This window comes from Mytilus galloprovincialis, chromosome 5, assembly GCF_965363235.1.
Source record: "Mytilus galloprovincialis chromosome 5, xbMytGall1.hap1.1, whole genome shotgun sequence".
NCBI classification, from domain to species: Eukaryota; Metazoa; Mollusca; class Bivalvia; order Mytilida; family Mytilidae; genus Mytilus; species Mytilus galloprovincialis.
Window position 1 is genome coordinate 82,544,420 of NC_134842.1, and position 19,759 is coordinate 82,564,178.

The window sequence follows — 19,759 nt, forward strand, 5'->3', positions numbered from 1 at the left end:
TAATCGCAACTTTGACTTCTATGATTTGATTGTTTTTTTGTGTTTTAAAGCCACTTTTTAGCACCACATTTAGGCTATTTCGTGGCAGTCAGTTTTTATTGGTGGAGGAAGCTGGAGTGCCCAGAGAAAACCACAGACTTTCGATAGGAAAACTGATAATCCTAGTCAACTAAGATTGGAGTTGAGTGCATTCGCCAAAGCGGGGTTCTAACTCACAACCTCAGTGTTGACTGGCTAGTGATTACAGTAGTAACTACTTAGACAGCTCAGCCACCAAGGCCCTTGACTTCTATGAACCCATTATGCTAGCACAGTCTGCACCAAAACAATTTCCAACTTCTAGTCCAAAGACAAATATTTAGCATTTTTCATATGAGTATAGTTCGAAGCAATTTTTACTAGTCTGGATCATAGGACTAGTGGCTAAAGGTGCAGGTAGGTTATACAGACATTTTAATTTGAATAAATGTGTTTATCATGAGATTTAGTTTTATATTAGAAGATCAATATTATTACCTGATTCCAGGTTTCCATGAAAAATCTTTGAAATCAACTGTCTGAAAATAAATATTATATTATAATGAATGTTCCAGATTTAAACACATTGATGGATCAGTACACTCAAATTAATAAATGTGGCTTTTTGCAATTTTTTTCCAAATATCTATGGGTAGTCTTATTTTTGTTGTTGTGTTTATCTGACACATCTAATGAATAAACCTTTTGCTGTTGTGTTTATCTAAGAATAAGACTTTTTGCTGTCATGTTTATCTTATAAACCCTTTACGCTTTTGTGTGTATCTAATGAGTATTCTTTTATGCTGCCATTTTTATCTATCAAATTAATAAACATTATGCTGGCATGTTTATCTAATGACAATATTTAAAATTTCCTAGGTCTTTGGTTGAATTATACCGGTATGTATTAATACATGTATATATGGGGGGGGGAATATTGTATAAAATGTGTGCAGACAAACTCATTTTGTATATATCACAGATTAAATAAAGTTAAATAACATAATGTAATGCAGATTATATCTCTATAATAAATCATCTTAACCGAACAAAAATAAATTAAAGAACCTTAGCTCACATACCCCGGATCCCAACATTGTCATTGAATAAATTAAATAAGTGTAAGAAAAAAATATTTTGTAAGACAAAATATTGAATAATAATTTCCTGTCAATATGCACATCTACATAGTATGTCCTTAATTATCTAAAATGGTTTCATGAAATTCCGTTGTGTGGTTTGAGAGGAGTTGCGATGACAAAAAAACAGGACTGAAGGACTGACAGACGGACAGACTGACAGGTCAAAAACATTATACCCTCCGCAATTTCGTTGCATGGGGTATAAAAAATGTTTGGTTTAAAAACTAAGTAGTTGCATACTTTAGACTGTAAAACAGGTGACCTATTTTTTCTGGTACAGTATCAATGACAACCTGAGAAGAGAACACTTCTGTTATGTCGTTGTCATTAATCGCTGTATCTGGTTCTTGTAGAAATCTGAAAAGAAATTGATACATGTACTTTACATTTTGTCAATTAATCTGTAAATTCAGAAATTATTGTGATGTTTTCATTATTGCAAAAAAAATGTGACAGGGTTATCATCGCAATAATTAAAACAACTCTTTAAAAACTTTTTATATGAATCAAACTAGATTTTTCTGAATATTGCAATAATTAAAATCGCCTTTTAGTCTAAAATGACAAAATCAGAATAATAAATGCTCTCAATAATTTCTGAATTTACAGTTTATATTCTTCGACCTGATATGGGTCGAAACAGACTGGACTTGCAGATGTACAGAATTTAAATACTGTGCCCTTTTAATCGTAAATACGAATAAAAATAAACTTTCATTTGGAGAATTTCTATTTTGTTGCCACCGACATTGTCCAATCAGAGAAGTTCCTTTAATATATACAATTTTGCTGCTAAAAGTTTTATAGTTCCCTGAACTAAGAAGTATTTATGCTTCCAAACAAATATTTTCAAGATCAATCACAAAATCTAAACAAAATGTATATGTAATAATAATTAATGCCACCTTTTAAATGCCTTTATCCTGTCCAATGTCTGTCCTCTGAACTTCTTACAACAAAATGGCACAGGTCTGAAATCTTCTGCAATATTATAAAAAGGGGAATATAAACAAAAGAAACGAAATATTATAAAAACAAATTAATTAAATCAAAAACTAATGGTAAAGTCTAAATTCACTGAGAATTTAATATGTAAAAAAATTGTACATTTTCTACAATTTGGACTGTATACACTAATTAACTAAAGGCACTGCTCTAAATATTGTCTTCTTGATTTTTTGAAGTACAATAGATGATAAAACAAAGTGTATGTATACATAATTTCATAATCATTATAATTAACATCTAAAATAATTTTTGGCTTTAAATCAATTTCTCTAGACATAAAATATTTGTTTCGTCAAAAACTATGATTTCTGTATTCTGAAAAGCCTTAATTATTGAATTAAAGCGCTTTTAAAGGCATTTTGAACTGTATCATTTTTATCAATTTATATATTTTAGTAATAAGCCTAGAACAACCATTGCATTGAATCAACTGAAATGCAAACTTTCAATAACTAATGTCTATACCTTGTGTTGTCTGTTCTTCCACCATGATACTATCTGGTATGAGATCTGTCTCTGGTAATGTCAGGGGAGATGACTGCATTTGATAAAAAAGATCATGATACTGTTAAAAGGCTAATTTTTGTATTATTTGTGTAATAGACATTACAAGAACTTTAACTGTGACACCTGCTAACCGTTAAATAGTAATATTTTCTTAGCATCTGAATTAACTCTATAGAACTGTCGCAATTAATTAGTGCTATTTATCTGTGGACATAAAGTCGCCACTGAAGAACACTTAAAGTTTCTGGTTATTCTAACATGTTAAAAATTCAAAGATAAAGACAGAGTTAGTGTATTTTCTGGTCAGTTTTAAGGTTGTTGTTCGATGTGAAAAGTTGGTTACATGTTTGCAATATATAAATACTGTATATGAACTCGATGTTGTCTTTTTAATTCATATTGAGGTGTAACAGATACAAGTTCCTATAATTTATGACGGAATGATATTAAACCCCTAACTGAAGGATTGTGGTCAGTTTTCCAACAATAAAGACATACTCTTTTGGTAGGTTTAATTGAGGTCTAGAGCTGGTATGTTAATAGCTGCTAGTAGTCCATTGTTAATTTATGTTGATCTTCTGGTACCTATTCTTACCATGCACTCATAATTCTTTTAAACTAAGTTCAACTGTGCATATTGCTATGTGTTTGTTTATTCCACATTGGCTGTAGGTAAAGGGAATGTTTTAAATCTCACAAAACATATTTAAACTCATAGCTTTTTTTGTGTCTGTCCAAAGTCAGGAACCTCTAACCTTAGTAACATGAGTAAGTGTTGTGGGTATATTTTTTAAGTTTCCGTTCATTTGTGTTTATATGTTTCAGAGTTTAATGTGTGGCTTTATTTTGCTGAACTAGTATCTAGTTAATGTTTAGGGCGTCAAAAGTTGGTTATATGTCTATTGGGTTAAGTAGGTTTTGGTGCAAACAACATCCATATGATCATGATGATACTTTGAAGTTTGTTACATTTGTTAATTTCATAAACTTTTAAATGACCAGCTTGAAATAAAAATACTTTCTCAAGCTGAATTACATGTTTATACTTTTATTGTTATACAATCACACCTGACCATCATTTAAGTTATCAAATTGTGTAGAAGTGGTTGGAAAGTCATCTAGATTCTGTTCCTGGCCAAATACATCTCCAATATCACTTAACTTTGATGGGGAAGCAGTATTTGATCTGTTAAAGTAATCTGTAAGAAAAGAAATATAGAAAGAGGTATAGGGGGAGGATTGACATCTTAAAAAAACATGTTTGACCCCGCTCCAATTTGAGCCTGTCCCAAGTCAGGAGCCTCTGGCCTTTGTTAGCTATAGTCTTGTATGATTTTTAATTTTAGTTTCTTGTGAATAATTCTGAGTTTATTATGACGTCCCTTATCACTGAACTAGTATACATATTTGTTCATGGGCCAGCTGAAGGACGCTTTCGAGTGCAGGAGTTTCTCGCTACATTGAAGACCCATTGGCTGTCTTCGGCTGTAGTCTGCTCTATGGTCAGGTTGTTGTCGCTTTGACACATTCCCAATTTCCATTCTCAATTTTATATACTATTATTATTGGTTTTACTAATGTTCTTTCTTTTTTTGATAGAACAACCAATCCTAATTGTGAGCTCTGACCCTGTTTTCATAAGAATTTCTTCAAAACCTTTTCACCAACAGATCAGTATTTGTAAGCGCTGACACTTTTCATCCAAATGAAATGCTTTAAATTAACGTGTGTTAATTATCTTGATTTTGTTCATTGACTGCTAAAAAAGCCCAAGTGATGCACTGTCAGTCAAAGTGATGTGTATCATGTGTGTAATTGAATTCCAACAAAACTCAGTGAATCAATTTAAGTCATATGTAAGTGTACAGGGTGTTTAAACAAAAGAAAATCTAGAACTACTAACCATAATATTATTCGAATGAATCCCTTAACACATATTTTAGCGGACTTATTACAGTATATATATGTGTTGAAACTGTCATCATTATACATGTAGCTAATGGTTGTTCATGTGGTGGAAGAAGTGTTTTGGTTTTGCTTCCCTTAGTACATGTAGTACATACTTAGTCAGCTATAAGCAGTTGACTTAAAGCAGTTCAAATGTACTTATTAAGCTCAGTTGGTTAAAGTGCTGCCTTCTTACACAGAGGCCCCAGGTTGTATTCCCGTAGGAGACAAAATGATTTTTTAACAAAAATCATGCTCTCCGATTACACAGATCCTGTACATGAATCACTTTATAAATCTTAAACAATGAAATTGTCAAGTATATACCTTCAGTCTGAGATGGACAAGTTTCTGGTATGACATCAACCTCCATAGCAGCTATTATAGATGGAGAAACTGGAGGAGACCAGTCATCAAGAGAACTCATTATCACTGACTCCTGAAAAAATATTTATGAATTATAATTCATGTTTTTTAATTTAGCAAGTGAAACTGCCAGCTTTACTGCTCACTGATTATACCGTGCCTAAGAAGGAGGAGTTGAGTGATGAATCTGAAAATGCATTACACTGTATAGCTGACTTATACATGTTATATCAACCCTGAAATTTCAGAAAACCTTGTATTGTAGTTCCTGAGAAAAATGTAATAAAAATATTCAACTTGGCTATCATGCGTAAAATTATAAAAGTGTTCAGTAAACAGGAAGTTGTTGAGTGAATGAATCTGAAAAAGCATTACATGGTAAAGCTGGCTTATAGAAACCCTGAAACCAAATGTCAAAAGTCCTTGTACATTTTGTATTTCAGTTTCTGAGTAATTAATATGCGACGAAAAATATTCATGGGACAGTCTGATGGATGACTGGACTGAAGGATGGACAGACGGAGGTAAAATAGTGTATACCCCTACTTATAAGTTATGAGAGGGGTATAATGATTAGATAAAATCAGCCCTTATACTGATAAATCAGCATGTGCAATACTGACGAGGTCCCCTAGTTGATATAAAATACAGCATTTGGCCTGGTCCAGTATGAGAAAAAGCTGCATTAGCCATTCATGCCTCTGTATTTAAAGTAAGAATACCAATTTAGGTCTTAGTTGGTTAGCGTGGGATCCAGAGTTCGTATTTATGTAAATATTATAATGTTGGAAAAGAAAAATGAACAAAAACTAGAGGCTCTTAAGTGTCACTCACCTTGGTCTATGTGCATATTAAACAAAGGACACAGATGAATTCATGACAAAATTGTGTTTTGGCGATGGTGATGTGTATCATGTGTATGTAGATCTAACTTTCCTGAACATTCTTGCTACTTACAATTTTCTCTATCTGTTATGAACTTGGCCCTTTAGTTACAGAGAAAAATATTTTGTAAAATTTACCATATTAATGAAAATTGTAAATCAAAGAGCAGATTGCTCTGAGGGATACGATTGCCATTGTTTTCATTGACACATGTATACATGTAGCTGGATGATATTATTTTCAAAACTAATTCTACTGCACATGTAAAATGTAATTTATGTAATCTGAATAGTTAAACAAAAATGTACACAATACTAATGAGGGGGGATAGGACCTTTATCAGGACTCCGGGATTGGGTGTTTTTGAGCTCGGGATTTCAGGATTGACCCTTTCGGGATCCGGGAATTTTTTATTTGAATTTCGGGACCTTGGGATTTCGTGTTTTTAATCCCAGGATTTCAGGATCATGACCCCTCCAAAGTATCCCCCCTCCTTAATAGCCAATCCTGAATACAAGTGTATGAACAATGTACTTAGGCCTTTTATGTTTTATTTTTGTACTATAAATTCCACAGCAGTCACTGAGACTCAGAGTGAGAGAAGGTATTTCACTTTGTATCTTATCACCTATTTTCCTACGTTAATTATTGGAGGAACCCCATTGCTAACTCTTTAAATATTTCATTTCCTTTGGGTCAGTGGTCAGGACTTCTTTCCGTACACATTCCTCAGTTTAAACTGCGATTGTTTCCAATATAATACGACGTTTATTGACGGCACAAGTTAATTTTTCTCGACTATTTTGATCTCACAGAATTGAAGGAAGTTACTTCCAGAAGGGAGACAACTCAAAGCGATAATATGAAAGACTCCATTTTGCCTGAAGGGGTGTTGTAGTTATACTTCTACGATGTGGACTACATTTATTTTAATTTGAATGATGCATATGATTTAATATTATGCAACAACAATAACCCTCAATAGCAGACATACATAGAAAGGATTTCATGAGTTTTAAATTAATCAATTGAGTGGGGAATCCAGAGCAACCATTCAATCTAATACCCCTTGAAGTCAAGAAAACCATACACATGCGCATAATTACCTAAACAAACCCTGGCGCAAGAGTGTATATTAAATATATCAAATACATTGTACAATGTATCAGTTTCATAACAATGACATATCAGAAAAACTCCACTTCAGATCTTACATTACAGAAATAGATTTATCGGAATTCAGAGAACTCTCACATTTTGATCAAAATTGGGGAATTCCCTCTGACGTGTTTCTAAATTTATAAAAACACTAAATATAAATACTGCTTAATTCTGATTTTCCGTGTTGTTAAAAACAGGCATATAAGTCAAGGGAAATATCAAACATGAAGATTATGAAAAGAACATTATAGGAAAGATGTTTTAAGTTCAATCCCTTTGTTTGTTTTTACTGTTTAAAGCAAGACAATCATAAGAATCTGAGATGTTTCTTAGTGTTTAGAATAAAACGGCTGAAGTAAGGGCATGGACCTGAGCCAGTAGGTATAAGTCTACAGATTGCTTTAAAGCAATCGTATCCCCAAAAAAATGACTATAAAGGGCAATAACTCCTTAAGGGGTCAACTGACCATTTTAATCATTCTGACTTATTAGAAGATCTTACTTTGCTGAACATTATTGCTGTTTACAGCTTATCTCTATCTATAATAGTATTCAAGGTAATAACCAAAAACGGCAAAATGTCCTTCAAAATTACCAATTAGGGGCAGCAATCCAACAACCAGTTGTCCAATTCATCTACAAATTTAAGGGCAGATACGTATTGACTTAATAAACAATTTCAGGGGCGGATGCAGGAATTTTCGAAAGGGGGGGTGCAGGGGGGGTGCAAAACATATGTCCCGATACAAATGCATTGATCGGCAAAAATAAAGGGGGGGTGCGAACCCCCGGAACCCCCCCCCTGGATCTGCCACTGAATTCAACCACATGTCAGATTTGCTCTAAATGCTTTGGTTTCAGAGTTATAAGCCAAAATCTACATACTTGGAAATAAATCCAATATATATAAAATCACTAAAATATAGTCTAATAATCCTCCACCAGAAGAATAGTTACATCCACAAGTGCAAAGTTTAAAATTATAATTCTGTACACACGCAAATGGTCGAAGTAAGGCGTCAAAGAAAAAAATTATAATAGCCATGCAAGACGTCATAATTATTATTTGGACTAGGTCCGCCACTGTTGAACAGGTCAGGAATAACCACCAATTGGTGGATTATACCTCAATTGACGTATAATCCACCAATTGACATATAATGGCAGGGGTGTGGAAATAATTGTTGTGAGCACTTGTCCCTGGGCAAGTAAAACTGTAAAGGAGTAGGTCCGGTAAGACCCCTTTTTGGCCCCAAAATATAGCAGTTTTACAAAATTGTTAAAATGTAAACTTTTATTTACTAATTGAATAGTAGAATGCTTCTGTTACATAAATATGGGCTGTTTTTGACAATACAATGCACATATATCGGGTTTAAGCACCATTAAGTCATGCTAAATCACTGAAATCTTCACAATTCTAGCATTTTGGTCAAATTTTAGACGGTTTTCGTGTAAAACGAAAGTGGCCGCACTCGTGTTCATCCTTAATATTAAAATGTAAGTTGTATTTTATGATAATACATAACATATATAAAGGTTGAGGATGAACACGGATGCGGCCACTTTCATTTTTGACAAAAACCATCTGAAAAGTGGCATTTTTTGGCATATTTGGTAGAATTTTCATATTTGAGCTTAAATTGGATCGTTTTTAATGACAAAATCAGTTAAAATCTTTCACATCAACTATTTGAATCAAATAAAATAGACACTTAAGTGTTTAAAAAGTGGTCAAAATCTTTCGTCAGATGAACCTGAAATTTGAGGCCAAAATCGGTCCTTACCGAACCTACTCCTTTTTACTTGTCCGAAAAAAAGTTACTTGCCCTGATGGTCCCAATAAATATTGTAGTATTTTTTGTTAGCTAATATATGATTCTTAGCACTGTTTTGCATCCCTAACAAATCAGTGAAATCAATTTAGGAATGTTGGAAATGGGTTGATAACATCAATGGGACAGAAACTCAAAAGCAAACCAACTGAATGAAATGACATTCAAAGGACAAGTTTGCAGCATTTTTTTTTCATAAAAATTGTAGCCAGTAGGTACACTACATATATACTAAATTTAGAGGACAGTGAGCTAAGAAATGGAAACTAAATAATAGATTAACTAATTAATTTTATCAACTGACAAACTTGGTTTTTTCTTGATAGTTGAACACTTCTATTTACCACTTAAACAACAAATAAGGTTGCCTTTGATCTATAAATATTAAGACAAAAACAAAACTTATTATGTGAATTTCTTTCCAAGGGGTAATCTGATATCCACGATGTCTGATATTCTCACTTCCATATTTATTTTATAAACATCTTGACCTTCTCTGTTTGCGTTTCATGCTTTCGACTTGACTCGTCATTCTTTTTGTCTTGCTTGCACGATGTTTTATTAAGTATTATAGATAATCGTCACCGGCAAATTCGTAACTTTTGCTTTCAAATAATCAGTCAGGGGACTTACTTAAACAAGTGATTTTCTAAATCACTGATTCAAGTAACATTATTTCCATAAATAATAAATAAATAAATAAATAAGCTTTATTTAGAGTCGGCATGGTATATAAAACATAGACAAACATAAGCTTCCAATAAAGGTTGGAAGTTAGAGTTGTCTTTCTTTAATAATCACCTATTTAAGTAGTACAAATTAATCACTAGAAGAAGTGATTTAATTTTATTGTAGCTTTAAATATAGAATACTAATGATCCAGGGACTAATTATGTTTCTAAACTTATCAGAACCAACATCTGTGTTGTCTAGGATGACCAGGTCATTTCAGGTGATGACCTTGTACTGAATCTAGGATAATGACATAAAAATCACTTGTTTAAGTATCAGACCTCAATTTCCTTCCCAAAAATCACTTCTTTAAGTATCATTCTGTTAATAACCCCTACTAATTTCAACACCCCAGAACAGTGAAATTTTTATCGCGAACAGTAGAATTTTATTACATAATCTGAAAGATGAAACCTTGAACTTCACAGGAAAAATACTCCCACTGCTGTGAAAAATCTTTGAAGAAAGTATCAGTTCATTATGTAAAGCCATTATTATAGCATTTTTTCAACTAAAATAGAATTTTTAGCTAAAAGATAGCATCAAAGGCATAAAACTTGCTACATAAAAGAAGCAAAAAGTTTATATTTTTTAATTTTACTAATTTTAAAGATATTATATTTAAACCTATGTGTTTAAAATTTTGAAAAAACTACAAAATCTCAATTTGTGATAAAACCTCGAATTTGCTACTCAAATAAGTGATTTATAAATCATTTATAAATCACTTATTTCAGTAAGTCCCCTGACTGATAATAAAGAACATCGACCAATAAGAATAGTCAGAAGAAAATGCCGAGAACTATAAGTATTTCTGTAGCAGGTGTAAGAACACTAGCGTTACTTTGGTTTCCAATTTCGTAACGCAAATTTTAGATGATGTAATCTGCTTTGTTGTAATAGAATTCTTTATAACAATATGCAAATATGAACTCTCGCGAGATGTTCAAACAGGTAAATCAGAGATGATTTACATTCTAGTTTTGTTCTTCGTAATAATTAAGTTAGAAAATGATGTTATCGTTATGCGTTACATTTCAAACGAAACAGAAGTCCAGTTATTTCCTTTTTTTTTTATTAAAATTGTTTTTGTCGTTAAGTTCTAATCATTTCCGGTCATAAGTGAAACATGTGACTAACATGTGATCACGCCCTTACGGCCGGATGTATGAAATACTAGGTCTAAACATTGTTTTTGTTTCCAACGGGATGTTAGCAAACATAATCTGTAGACTTGTTTCGTCTTGTTTAAAAAAGGAAAATACAATTTTCAAAGAGATTGCACCGGGGGTCTATTGTTTTTCCTATGTGCATAATGTTACATACGATCTTGTGTGAAAATAAATGCCCAATGACTTGACAAAATCGATTTCAGATTTGACAGACGTTATGACACACTTTGTTTCCTGATAACGATGTAAAGGGTCCTTGGAAAATTCAATCGACATTACATCTCTTATCACTGTGCCGATGCTCGTTGGGTTGATTTTGCTTCAGCAATAAATATTACTGGATATTTAAGGTGAATAAAGATAACTTAATAAAAAATACATGTTAATATACCGTTACACTTGAAATGTACAAAGCTGGTATCTCTGTCACAATTTTTTATTATTTTTTTTTATTCATGTTCTGCAAACACTTTTCAGAAAGGCAATAAACTTGTCAAAGGAAAAGTAAACTTTTACCATGCATGACTTGAAAGGAAATACTTTATTGATTTTAGCCCACTAAAGTAGGTTAAAATGTGGAAACCATGTAGATGGTGTACAGGTCACAAATATCACATGGTGCCTATTCTAAAGATTTTAATTCCAAGTTAAAAGTTTTTTTCTTTACTGGATTTAAAGAATTTTACATTGCCAATGATTTGGAATAAATTGTATATAACTGGAATTTCAAAACCAAATATAAATACATTTTTTTGGCTAAAACATCAAGATACAACGATTATGGTATCCTGTATCAATGAAGAAAATATGGAAATTTCTGAATAAATTGTACTAATTGTTTTCAAAACAAGCACATATTTAGGAGTTTTATAATACTGTTACATTTAAGATGGATTTTAAGAAAAAGTATACTGTTCAGACTATTTTAAGCAGATTTTGCAATAAAATAAAACTAAAAAAATGCTTTCCGTTTCTTATGGTTTCCTGTCGCGTTTAAAAAAAACTTTAATTAAACATTGAAAATAAATTTTAAATATTAACATGAAGCAAATAACACTAGTACATGTAGTAATGGTGTTCATTTATGTCTTTTGAAATATATTGTACAAAATAAAGAAAATAAAGATTGGTTTCCTGTTTGGTTTCCTGTCATGGAAACGGTGAATCAAAATGTATTATTTTTTTCTTGAAAAACTCAATTGTTCCATTAACAAATGATTAATACTATTCTAACACCAACACAACCCACAGAATAAAAGTTAAAGTGTTAGAACTTATAAAAAAGGATACAAAAAGAAACCAAAGGCCGAATACCAAATTATGGTCCATATCTCCTCTCACATGTATTGTTTTTTTTTATCATTGCAACATAGAATGCACAAATTATGCGTTACTTGTCACTTGATCATTTAAACTTGAACTCAAAAATATAATTTATAAATTTTGAATCTTGCCATACACATCGTTTTTGCTTAACAATCGGCACTTTAGACGACGTTACAGGCCCTGAAAGTGACCTCTTTCTGTGCACATTTCCCCTAAAAAGTGAATTTGAAAGAAAGTCACAAAATCGTTAAAACTAATCACAAACTACTTACCTTTTACTGTTTGTCATATAGAAAAATAAACAATGTGGCAGCCAAACAATTACTTCGAATTTTTCGGTATTTATCGCCGAATAAGGAAAAAACATGAGAATAGCGATATCACTAACGACCAAAAAATGAAAAGAACGAAAAAGCGTGTAATTCATGTAAAGTGGTGAAAAGCGTGTACACGCCATGTGACAAAATCCTTGCATGTAAACCGTTGAAAAAGCGTGTATTACACGCGAATATCATGTCACTTGACATGTATGGTGTCCTACACGCTCCCTTGAGCGGTGTTGGGTGGGGATTGTTCTGGTGGTGGGATAATATATATTGTAAAGGACACATCTCCATTAACATGATTAATCCTTAGGGAGTGTACATAGATCCACTGTAACCTTGCAGTCAATCAAGGGGTGCGTCTAAATTGGCGGAATCCCGAGTACATACACATACATGTACATTGGCAAATTTACCTGTAATCACCTGTCAATGGACATCATTACTGGCTGCAGTCATGTGATCACGAGTACAACTCAACAGGTGAATGGAGCTCTTTGTTAATACTTGACTTTCATTATCAAAAGTCAATCATGGTCAATAGTACAAATGTTTCAACAAAAGAATTGTTGTACACATACATTCTCAAGAGATGCAGCAGGCTTTGACAAAACTGTAACTTTCGGAGGACTCAATAAGGGTCATGAAATAGGTTGCAAGTTGCAAAATCATGCTCCTATCTCACATTAGCATTTAATTACAAAAACCTTGCATTATACATCAATTGGTCTATACAAATATACCTCAATTGGTGGATTATACGTCAATTGAGGTATAATCCACCAATTGGTGGTTATTCCTGACCTGTTGAACAGTGTTGAAAACAACAAATTATCTCTTTTCTTTAGAACCTCTGGTTTGTCGTTAGAAGTACGGACTTTCTAGTTAGGGAATTTCTATACTGAAAAGTCCCTGTTAAAAGTGTCTATTCTTACCAAAACGATCCAATGAGTGATATAGTTACTTATATACTATAGTTCAAGTGATTTGTTTACATATTTACATTAATTATTTCCCGCGGTTTTCAAAAATACAATAGTACACAAAACCAAACACGGGTAAGTACTGATAATTATCCGTAAAAGTACACTGGATGGGGAGCAAACTTCTGAATTGACCATTAAAGGATTTAAAGAGGAATTATTTTAAATACAAAAATCATTTTTTTTCATAGTAGTAAAGTAAGTCAGTCACGGTCTCTTTCATTTTCATTTGTTAAAAGTAGGTCAAAAATTAAGGGTGATAGGGGAGGAGTACAAAACAAGTCATGTCGTTGAGGACCCATTGGTGGCCTTCGGATGTTGTCTGCTCTATGGTCAGGTTGTAGTCGCTTTGACACATTCCCAATTTCATTTCTCAATGTTATTTATATACAGTCGTTGGACAAAAGTGAGTTCCCACTAAAAAATGTCCTATCATTTCAACTAAAATCAATATTTTTAAAGAATTATTTATATTTATTATTAAGTAGCTTTTTGAGCGATTTTTATAAAATAGATACCATAAGATGCAGAAATGTCTAAAGTTTTATTGTTTATTTGACCATGATATTATGCATGCTTATTTTAAATTTCTGACGAGGTGAACAAAAAGAAAAATATTTCTTGAAAAGTTTGCTATGTATTCTAACCAAATGATTTTAAAAATCTTAAATATTTGCATTTGTGTTTAACCCATTAGATACAGAATACAGACCTCACCAAAATTATGGCCAAATAAAAAAAAACTTCAGACATTTCTGCATCTTATGGTATCTATTTTATAAATATCGCTCATAGATTTACTTGGTTATAATTTTTTGAAAAATATCGATTTTAGTTGAAATGATAGGACAATTTTTGAGTGAGGACTCCATTTTGTCCTATGACTGTGTAGTCCTTCCGCGCCAAGTCTCCTCGAAATTCTACGCTCTAAAGCATATAAAAAAACGACAATTTGAAATGAAGAAAAAACCGGGTTTTTGAAACGACTACGTATGTTGTTAATGTTTAATGAATAAAAGATAAATTATGGTAATCAAGATGGATTCTATATAATCTTAGATCTTTTATCAGTTTATATGATATGTACATACCGTATATATTTATTCTTTCAGATTCATACAAACCACTAAAGACTCATACAAATACTCATTTTTACCAAAGAACAATCGATTACAATAAACCTTTTGAACGTTTCGGAGAACAGATTCCAATATTTGTTCTCAATAAACATCTATTTAGATACATTTAAATAAATTCTACAATGTATATAGTTTTAGTCTTTAAACCAAAATGTATAGTACAAAATAAATAGAAGAAAAGAAACTTTTGAAATTCATATTTTTATTTTTGTATATCGCTGTAGCTGTAAATAAAAATTAGATCCCACGCACACGCGGCATGGTAAAATCAGTACCCGGCCCGTTTTCATCAATATTATATATATGTTGATGGAGTGCTGAATTATGAAAAAAGAATTGACCTCCGTTTATACTATGAACAACTTCAGGAATATGTAAAGAATTACTGACTTACAACATGACGTTTATTGGATTCCTATTATATACCATTTTAAATATAAAGGAGTAGGTCCGGTAAGGGCCAATTTCGGCCTCAATTTTCAAGTTCATCTAACGAAAGATTTATACACTTTCTAAACACTTAAGTGTCAATTTCAATTGATTCAATTAGTTAATGTGGACGGTTTTACCTTAATAAGTCATTTAAAACGCCCCGATTCAAACTTAAATATGAAAAATCTATCAAATATGCCAAAAATCGTCACTTTTCAGATTTTTTTGTCAAAAATGAAAGTGGCCGCATCCATGTTCATCCTCAACCTTTATATATATTATGTATTATCATCAAATACAACTTACATTTCAATATTATGAATGAACACGAATGCGGCCACTTTCATTTCAGACGGAAACCGTCTATAATTTAACTAAAATGCTACAATTGTGAAGATTTCAGTAATTTAGCATGACTTAATGATGCTAGTACCCGATATATGTGCATTGTGTTGTCAAAAACAGCCCATATTTATGTAGCAGAAGCATTGTACTTTGCAATACATATCTAAACGATTATATCTTCACAGTTTTCTAAAACTGCTATATTTTGAGGCCAAAAAGGGGTCTTTCTGAACCTACTCCAAATTTTAAAAAAAACAGTGTTACAAATGTATAACTAGTTGAATATAATATGTATAATTGAATTTAATAATGATGTTTTCAGATTGAATAGTTGAACTTGAAAAGTCTACTGTCAGAGGCACTATTTATTATGTTGTTTAATAGTTTGTTTCAGTCTGGAATTGTTCTGTAAGAGAGAACAGTATTTTCTGTATTGTGCTAAACAAAATGGAATAACGAAACTGCTTGCATTTGAATGTCCAGTTTGTCTTTTTATGAGGAAATTCATTTGTTGTTCTTACAGTTTTACAACTTTTCTATGTTCTAATTGTGTACTATTATTTATTTGTTTGTCTTTTTCTTTTTTTTTAGTCATGACGTTTTCAGTTTATTTTCTATCTATGATTTTGACTGTCCCTTCGGTATATTTCGCCCCTCCTTTATTCTTGAGAATAGGTGGTCACATGATAGTTATGGCCGGTCTCGTAGGAACGTGATTTTCGATGGAGTGTCTGTTTACTTGTTTGTATACAAAGTCACGGTCCGGTCAAAATGGGAACATTGTTTAATTCAAAAAGCTGGATTTCGTAGATCAGCGATTGCCTTTTTCCTGTTCTAGTTATTCATTCCTTACCATTGTACCTACATAATTAGCCTACCAAAATTGAAACATATTGAAATATGTTAGCGTCATTCCTACATTTTTATGAATATTTTTAACAATGAACATACGAAATTAAATAAAACAGCTGCAACTTTTCCGTTGCTTAGAGGTCTACAATGATAACGAAATCGTTATCATTATTTGCCAATCATCAGTTCTTTAAGGTACTTGAGGTTAAGGTTTACGTCCAGTAGTTTAGTTCAGCGCATGGCCTTTAAACCTTATTCTGGCCAGGGCAGGGGTTTTCGTTGAAAAACAATACAAATTTTAAGTTCAACAATGTTCAATGTAATGAAATGTTTTTAGTATAATTTTCTGTGGTTGCGTTTGAAATATATTAAACTGTTATTCTAACTAAGGTCCTGACACAATACAATTGAACTAAGGTGGAAAAGCCGAACGGGGATAAAAATTTGTCAACACTCTTTTACTTTAATTTAAATATTGGACAGTCAAAGTCCACAGCTCCTCATTTTATAACAATAGTTCACGACATGTGCAATCTTACTCAAAGCCGAAGTCTATTTCTTTGAAGGATCATTTTATAGTTTGGTATAAATATAAAGAAGCCTTTCAATGCAGGAATACAATCTTAATACAATGAAACGTCCATTTGGGATGTTGCTGCAAATGGAAAAAAAATACAGAAAAAAAAAAGAAAAAAAAAAGAAAGGGAGATGCAATAGAATAGAGCAATCAAAAACAAAGAGAAGAACAAATGAATTTGGCATGAACTTTAGTATGAGAAATTTATGAATTAATGTCTAAACAAAAATGCACAAATATTCAGCCGTGCCAGACGGATATAATCAACTTAAAATCATTAATCATACATAGAATAAATTAAAACATTTTTTAAACATAACCCTAATGGCTTCATATTTTTTTGTTGTTGCATGGGGAAAAAAAGCTATACTGCTTTAATGAATAAAAAAAAGAGTTGGATCGACTACAGCTGACGTGATCACATAATAAATCCTTATAGTACTTAATAAAAATGTATAATATCTTCCATTCAACAGATAATTGTCGATGTTCATTTATAGGATAACAAAGAGCCAAAACCAGCGTTTTTCACTACAATCATTATATTATCACTACTATGAAGCTAATTTAAGTTATATTGTATCAATTCATTTTAAAATGTCATAAATAAAGGCATCATTCTCTTGATTTGCAATAAGAAGGTTGTTGTTTTTTCGATTGAAGCACAAAGACTGTGGTTTTTTAAGACCATCTTTCCCTGACAGCAACACTCTATGTTTGCTTCCATCTGTTGAAATCACGACGACATTGTTGGATTCATAGCCCGATACGTAAACACGTCCGTAATTGTCCACTGTTATACCTCGTGCGCCTTTAAGATTAGTGTATAGTTCTACTTTCCATTTAACAGTCCCTTGGAGGTCACAGCATGTTACTGAATCATCATTGCCTATGACATAAAGTTTATCTGACCATAGTGCTATGCTGCTATAGCGAGTCAAATAAACGTTTACTAACTGGGTATCAGAGCCATCATCTAAATTTACAACATGTAATCCATGACTTTCCCCATTGTAAAATAATTTCTCATCTTTGTGAACTATTCCATAAATTTGTGTTCCAACATCAACGGTTTTCTCGGTTTTTCTATTTATAACATTGATAATCTTAATGTATTTGTAGTTAAAGCCAGATGTTACAAGAAGTTTTTGACTATTCTCTATAAAATCTATATGAGATGTTGCTGATCCCGGCTTCAATGTAAAATCTAATGATCCGTAGGTTTTCAAGACGTGAATTTTATAACTAGCGTAACAGGAAAAACCCATTCTGCCATCAGGAAAAAAGCAGCAACTAATGATATCACTTCCTATTGTTTTCACGGTCCTTCGTAAAGCAAGTTTTACATCATCAATGGAAGGAACAGGTGTTGTAGGTAGCACTATCTGTGCTTGTTGGTTCTTCCTGCTTGTCAAAATCGTATCACCTGGCCTGGTATCTAATATGATGGTTCCAATCTTCTTGATTTGGTTAGATAAAATCTCCATAGCGTTTTCGTTTTTCCAAGAAATAGATGTATTGTTGATTTTCTCTTCTTTTATCAGCGATTCCAGAAATTGTTCGTTGATTGTGACATCTCCTTGGATATGTTTCATAGCCAGAAATGTCTGGAGGTCTGATGCATGTTGTTTTACTTTATCTAAAATAGTTTGGCTTTCGGTGACTTTTCTTTCTTTCTCTTCTATTGATGATATTATGTTTGTGATGCTTTTGTTTTCCTTTTCCTCAACGTCATACAACTCTTTCGTCAAGTTTTCCTGTAGCCTATCAAGATGATTGTTAATCAGGCTTCGTGTCTGCTGTACTTCTTTTTCTATTTTTGTTCTGTTCTCCCTTAGACTTTTAATGTTTTCTTGTCTATCTTTTCTGATATTCTGCAAATTTTCTGAAAGTTCTTTCAACACTTTTTCCATCTCTAAAAATGCATTTGATGATTTTACATTCTTAATGACATCCTCTATAGCGTTTAAATCTTTGCAATCGTTATGTGTTTCAACAACGCATCGTCTACAACATGGAATATCATGTTTCCTACAAAATATAACGTATTTTTCGTCGTGCTTTGGACAAGTTTGAGTGTTTTCCAATATATTAGAAGGCAGATTTTGGTAATCGGATCGTAGTACAACACTATGGTCTCTGGTCGCCTTTGAAGCTGCATGGTGCACTTTACATTCTTCACAAAGTCCTTCGTCACATTCCAAACACCAGACCACTGATGGTTTGTTAATGTTCTGATACTCGCATACTCCACAAACAGTACATGTACTCGACATGCTACAAAAAAAAAGAAGAAATTTAAAAATTAAAAAATTATCATTGAAAATCGCCTTTTATTTCTGGAAGAAAAGATCCTGCTTCTACTATATCTAATAGTAATTTAAAAAAGACAATTAAATTAATATGAAAATACACGTGAACAAAGATAATTTTACATAATAAATCTAACATTGATATTTCACATGAAACTGTACTTTTTCAAGTGCCATGCTACAAATATGATAACTTATGATACAAGTAAACATTTGTTCTTTTAATCACGGGATTAAATTGAAGACGGATCAAAGATCAACAAAAGTACATTTTACAGCAAGGTTAAAGGGCATACCAAAAGTCTTTGAATAGGTATAGAAATATACTAATTTCTTAACTATTCCCGTTCAAGTAGTAACATTCTCTCTCATGATGAAAGCCAGATTGGCTGTGCAGTGTTTACTAGTGAGTTTATAAATACACTGACAATTTCAGGTCTGAATGATGGCGCTAAGTCCGATGACTCGTGTAAGGCGATTTTTAAGCCTCAGCACGTTATTGAACCCTTGCAAAAACTTTCTAAAGGGACTATAGGTGGCCTGTTTATACAACATCAAAGCTGTCACTTTAATTCTCCTTCCAAACTATCATCCAAAGGTCTTTCAAATTTCCTTCTCTTGCTAAGGAATGCATCTATCTATTGTATTTATTTGCCCTTCCACGTTAACATTAAAAGGCGTGAAATAATCGATTAAG

At 32.3% G+C, this 19,759-nt stretch overlaps 2 protein-coding genes across 2 annotated transcripts in view; both read right to left on the reverse strand.

The window, feature by feature from the left end:
- LOC143076522 (protein MMS22-like) overlaps positions 1-13,439 on the reverse strand; it is a 51,553-nt gene extending 38,114 nt beyond the window's left edge. The window contains exons 1-7 of the mRNA XM_076252341.1: positions 13,358-13,439; positions 4,950-5,061; positions 3,744-3,874; positions 2,634-2,706; positions 2,066-2,141; positions 1,401-1,517; positions 517-557 (exon numbers count right to left, since the gene is read on the reverse strand). Of these exons, the coding sequence (XP_076108456.1) occupies positions 517-557; positions 1,401-1,517; positions 2,066-2,141; positions 2,634-2,706; positions 3,744-3,874; positions 4,950-5,049 (538 nt within the window). The 5' untranslated portion in view covers positions 5,050-5,061; positions 13,358-13,439. The remainder of the gene's footprint in view (positions 1-516; positions 558-1,400; positions 1,518-2,065; positions 2,142-2,633; positions 2,707-3,743; positions 3,875-4,949; positions 5,062-13,357) is intronic.
- A 3,484-nt stretch (positions 13,440-16,923) lies between these two features.
- The window catches only part of LOC143076524 (uncharacterized), a 37,996-nt gene continuing 35,160 nt past the window's right edge, over positions 16,924-19,759 (reverse strand). Inside the window, exon 2 of the mRNA XM_076252343.1 lies at positions 16,924-19,027. Within this exon, the coding sequence (XP_076108458.1) occupies positions 17,338-19,026 (1,689 nt within the window). The 5' untranslated portion in view covers position 19,027 and the 3' untranslated portion in view covers positions 16,924-17,337. The remainder of the gene's footprint in view (positions 19,028-19,759) is intronic.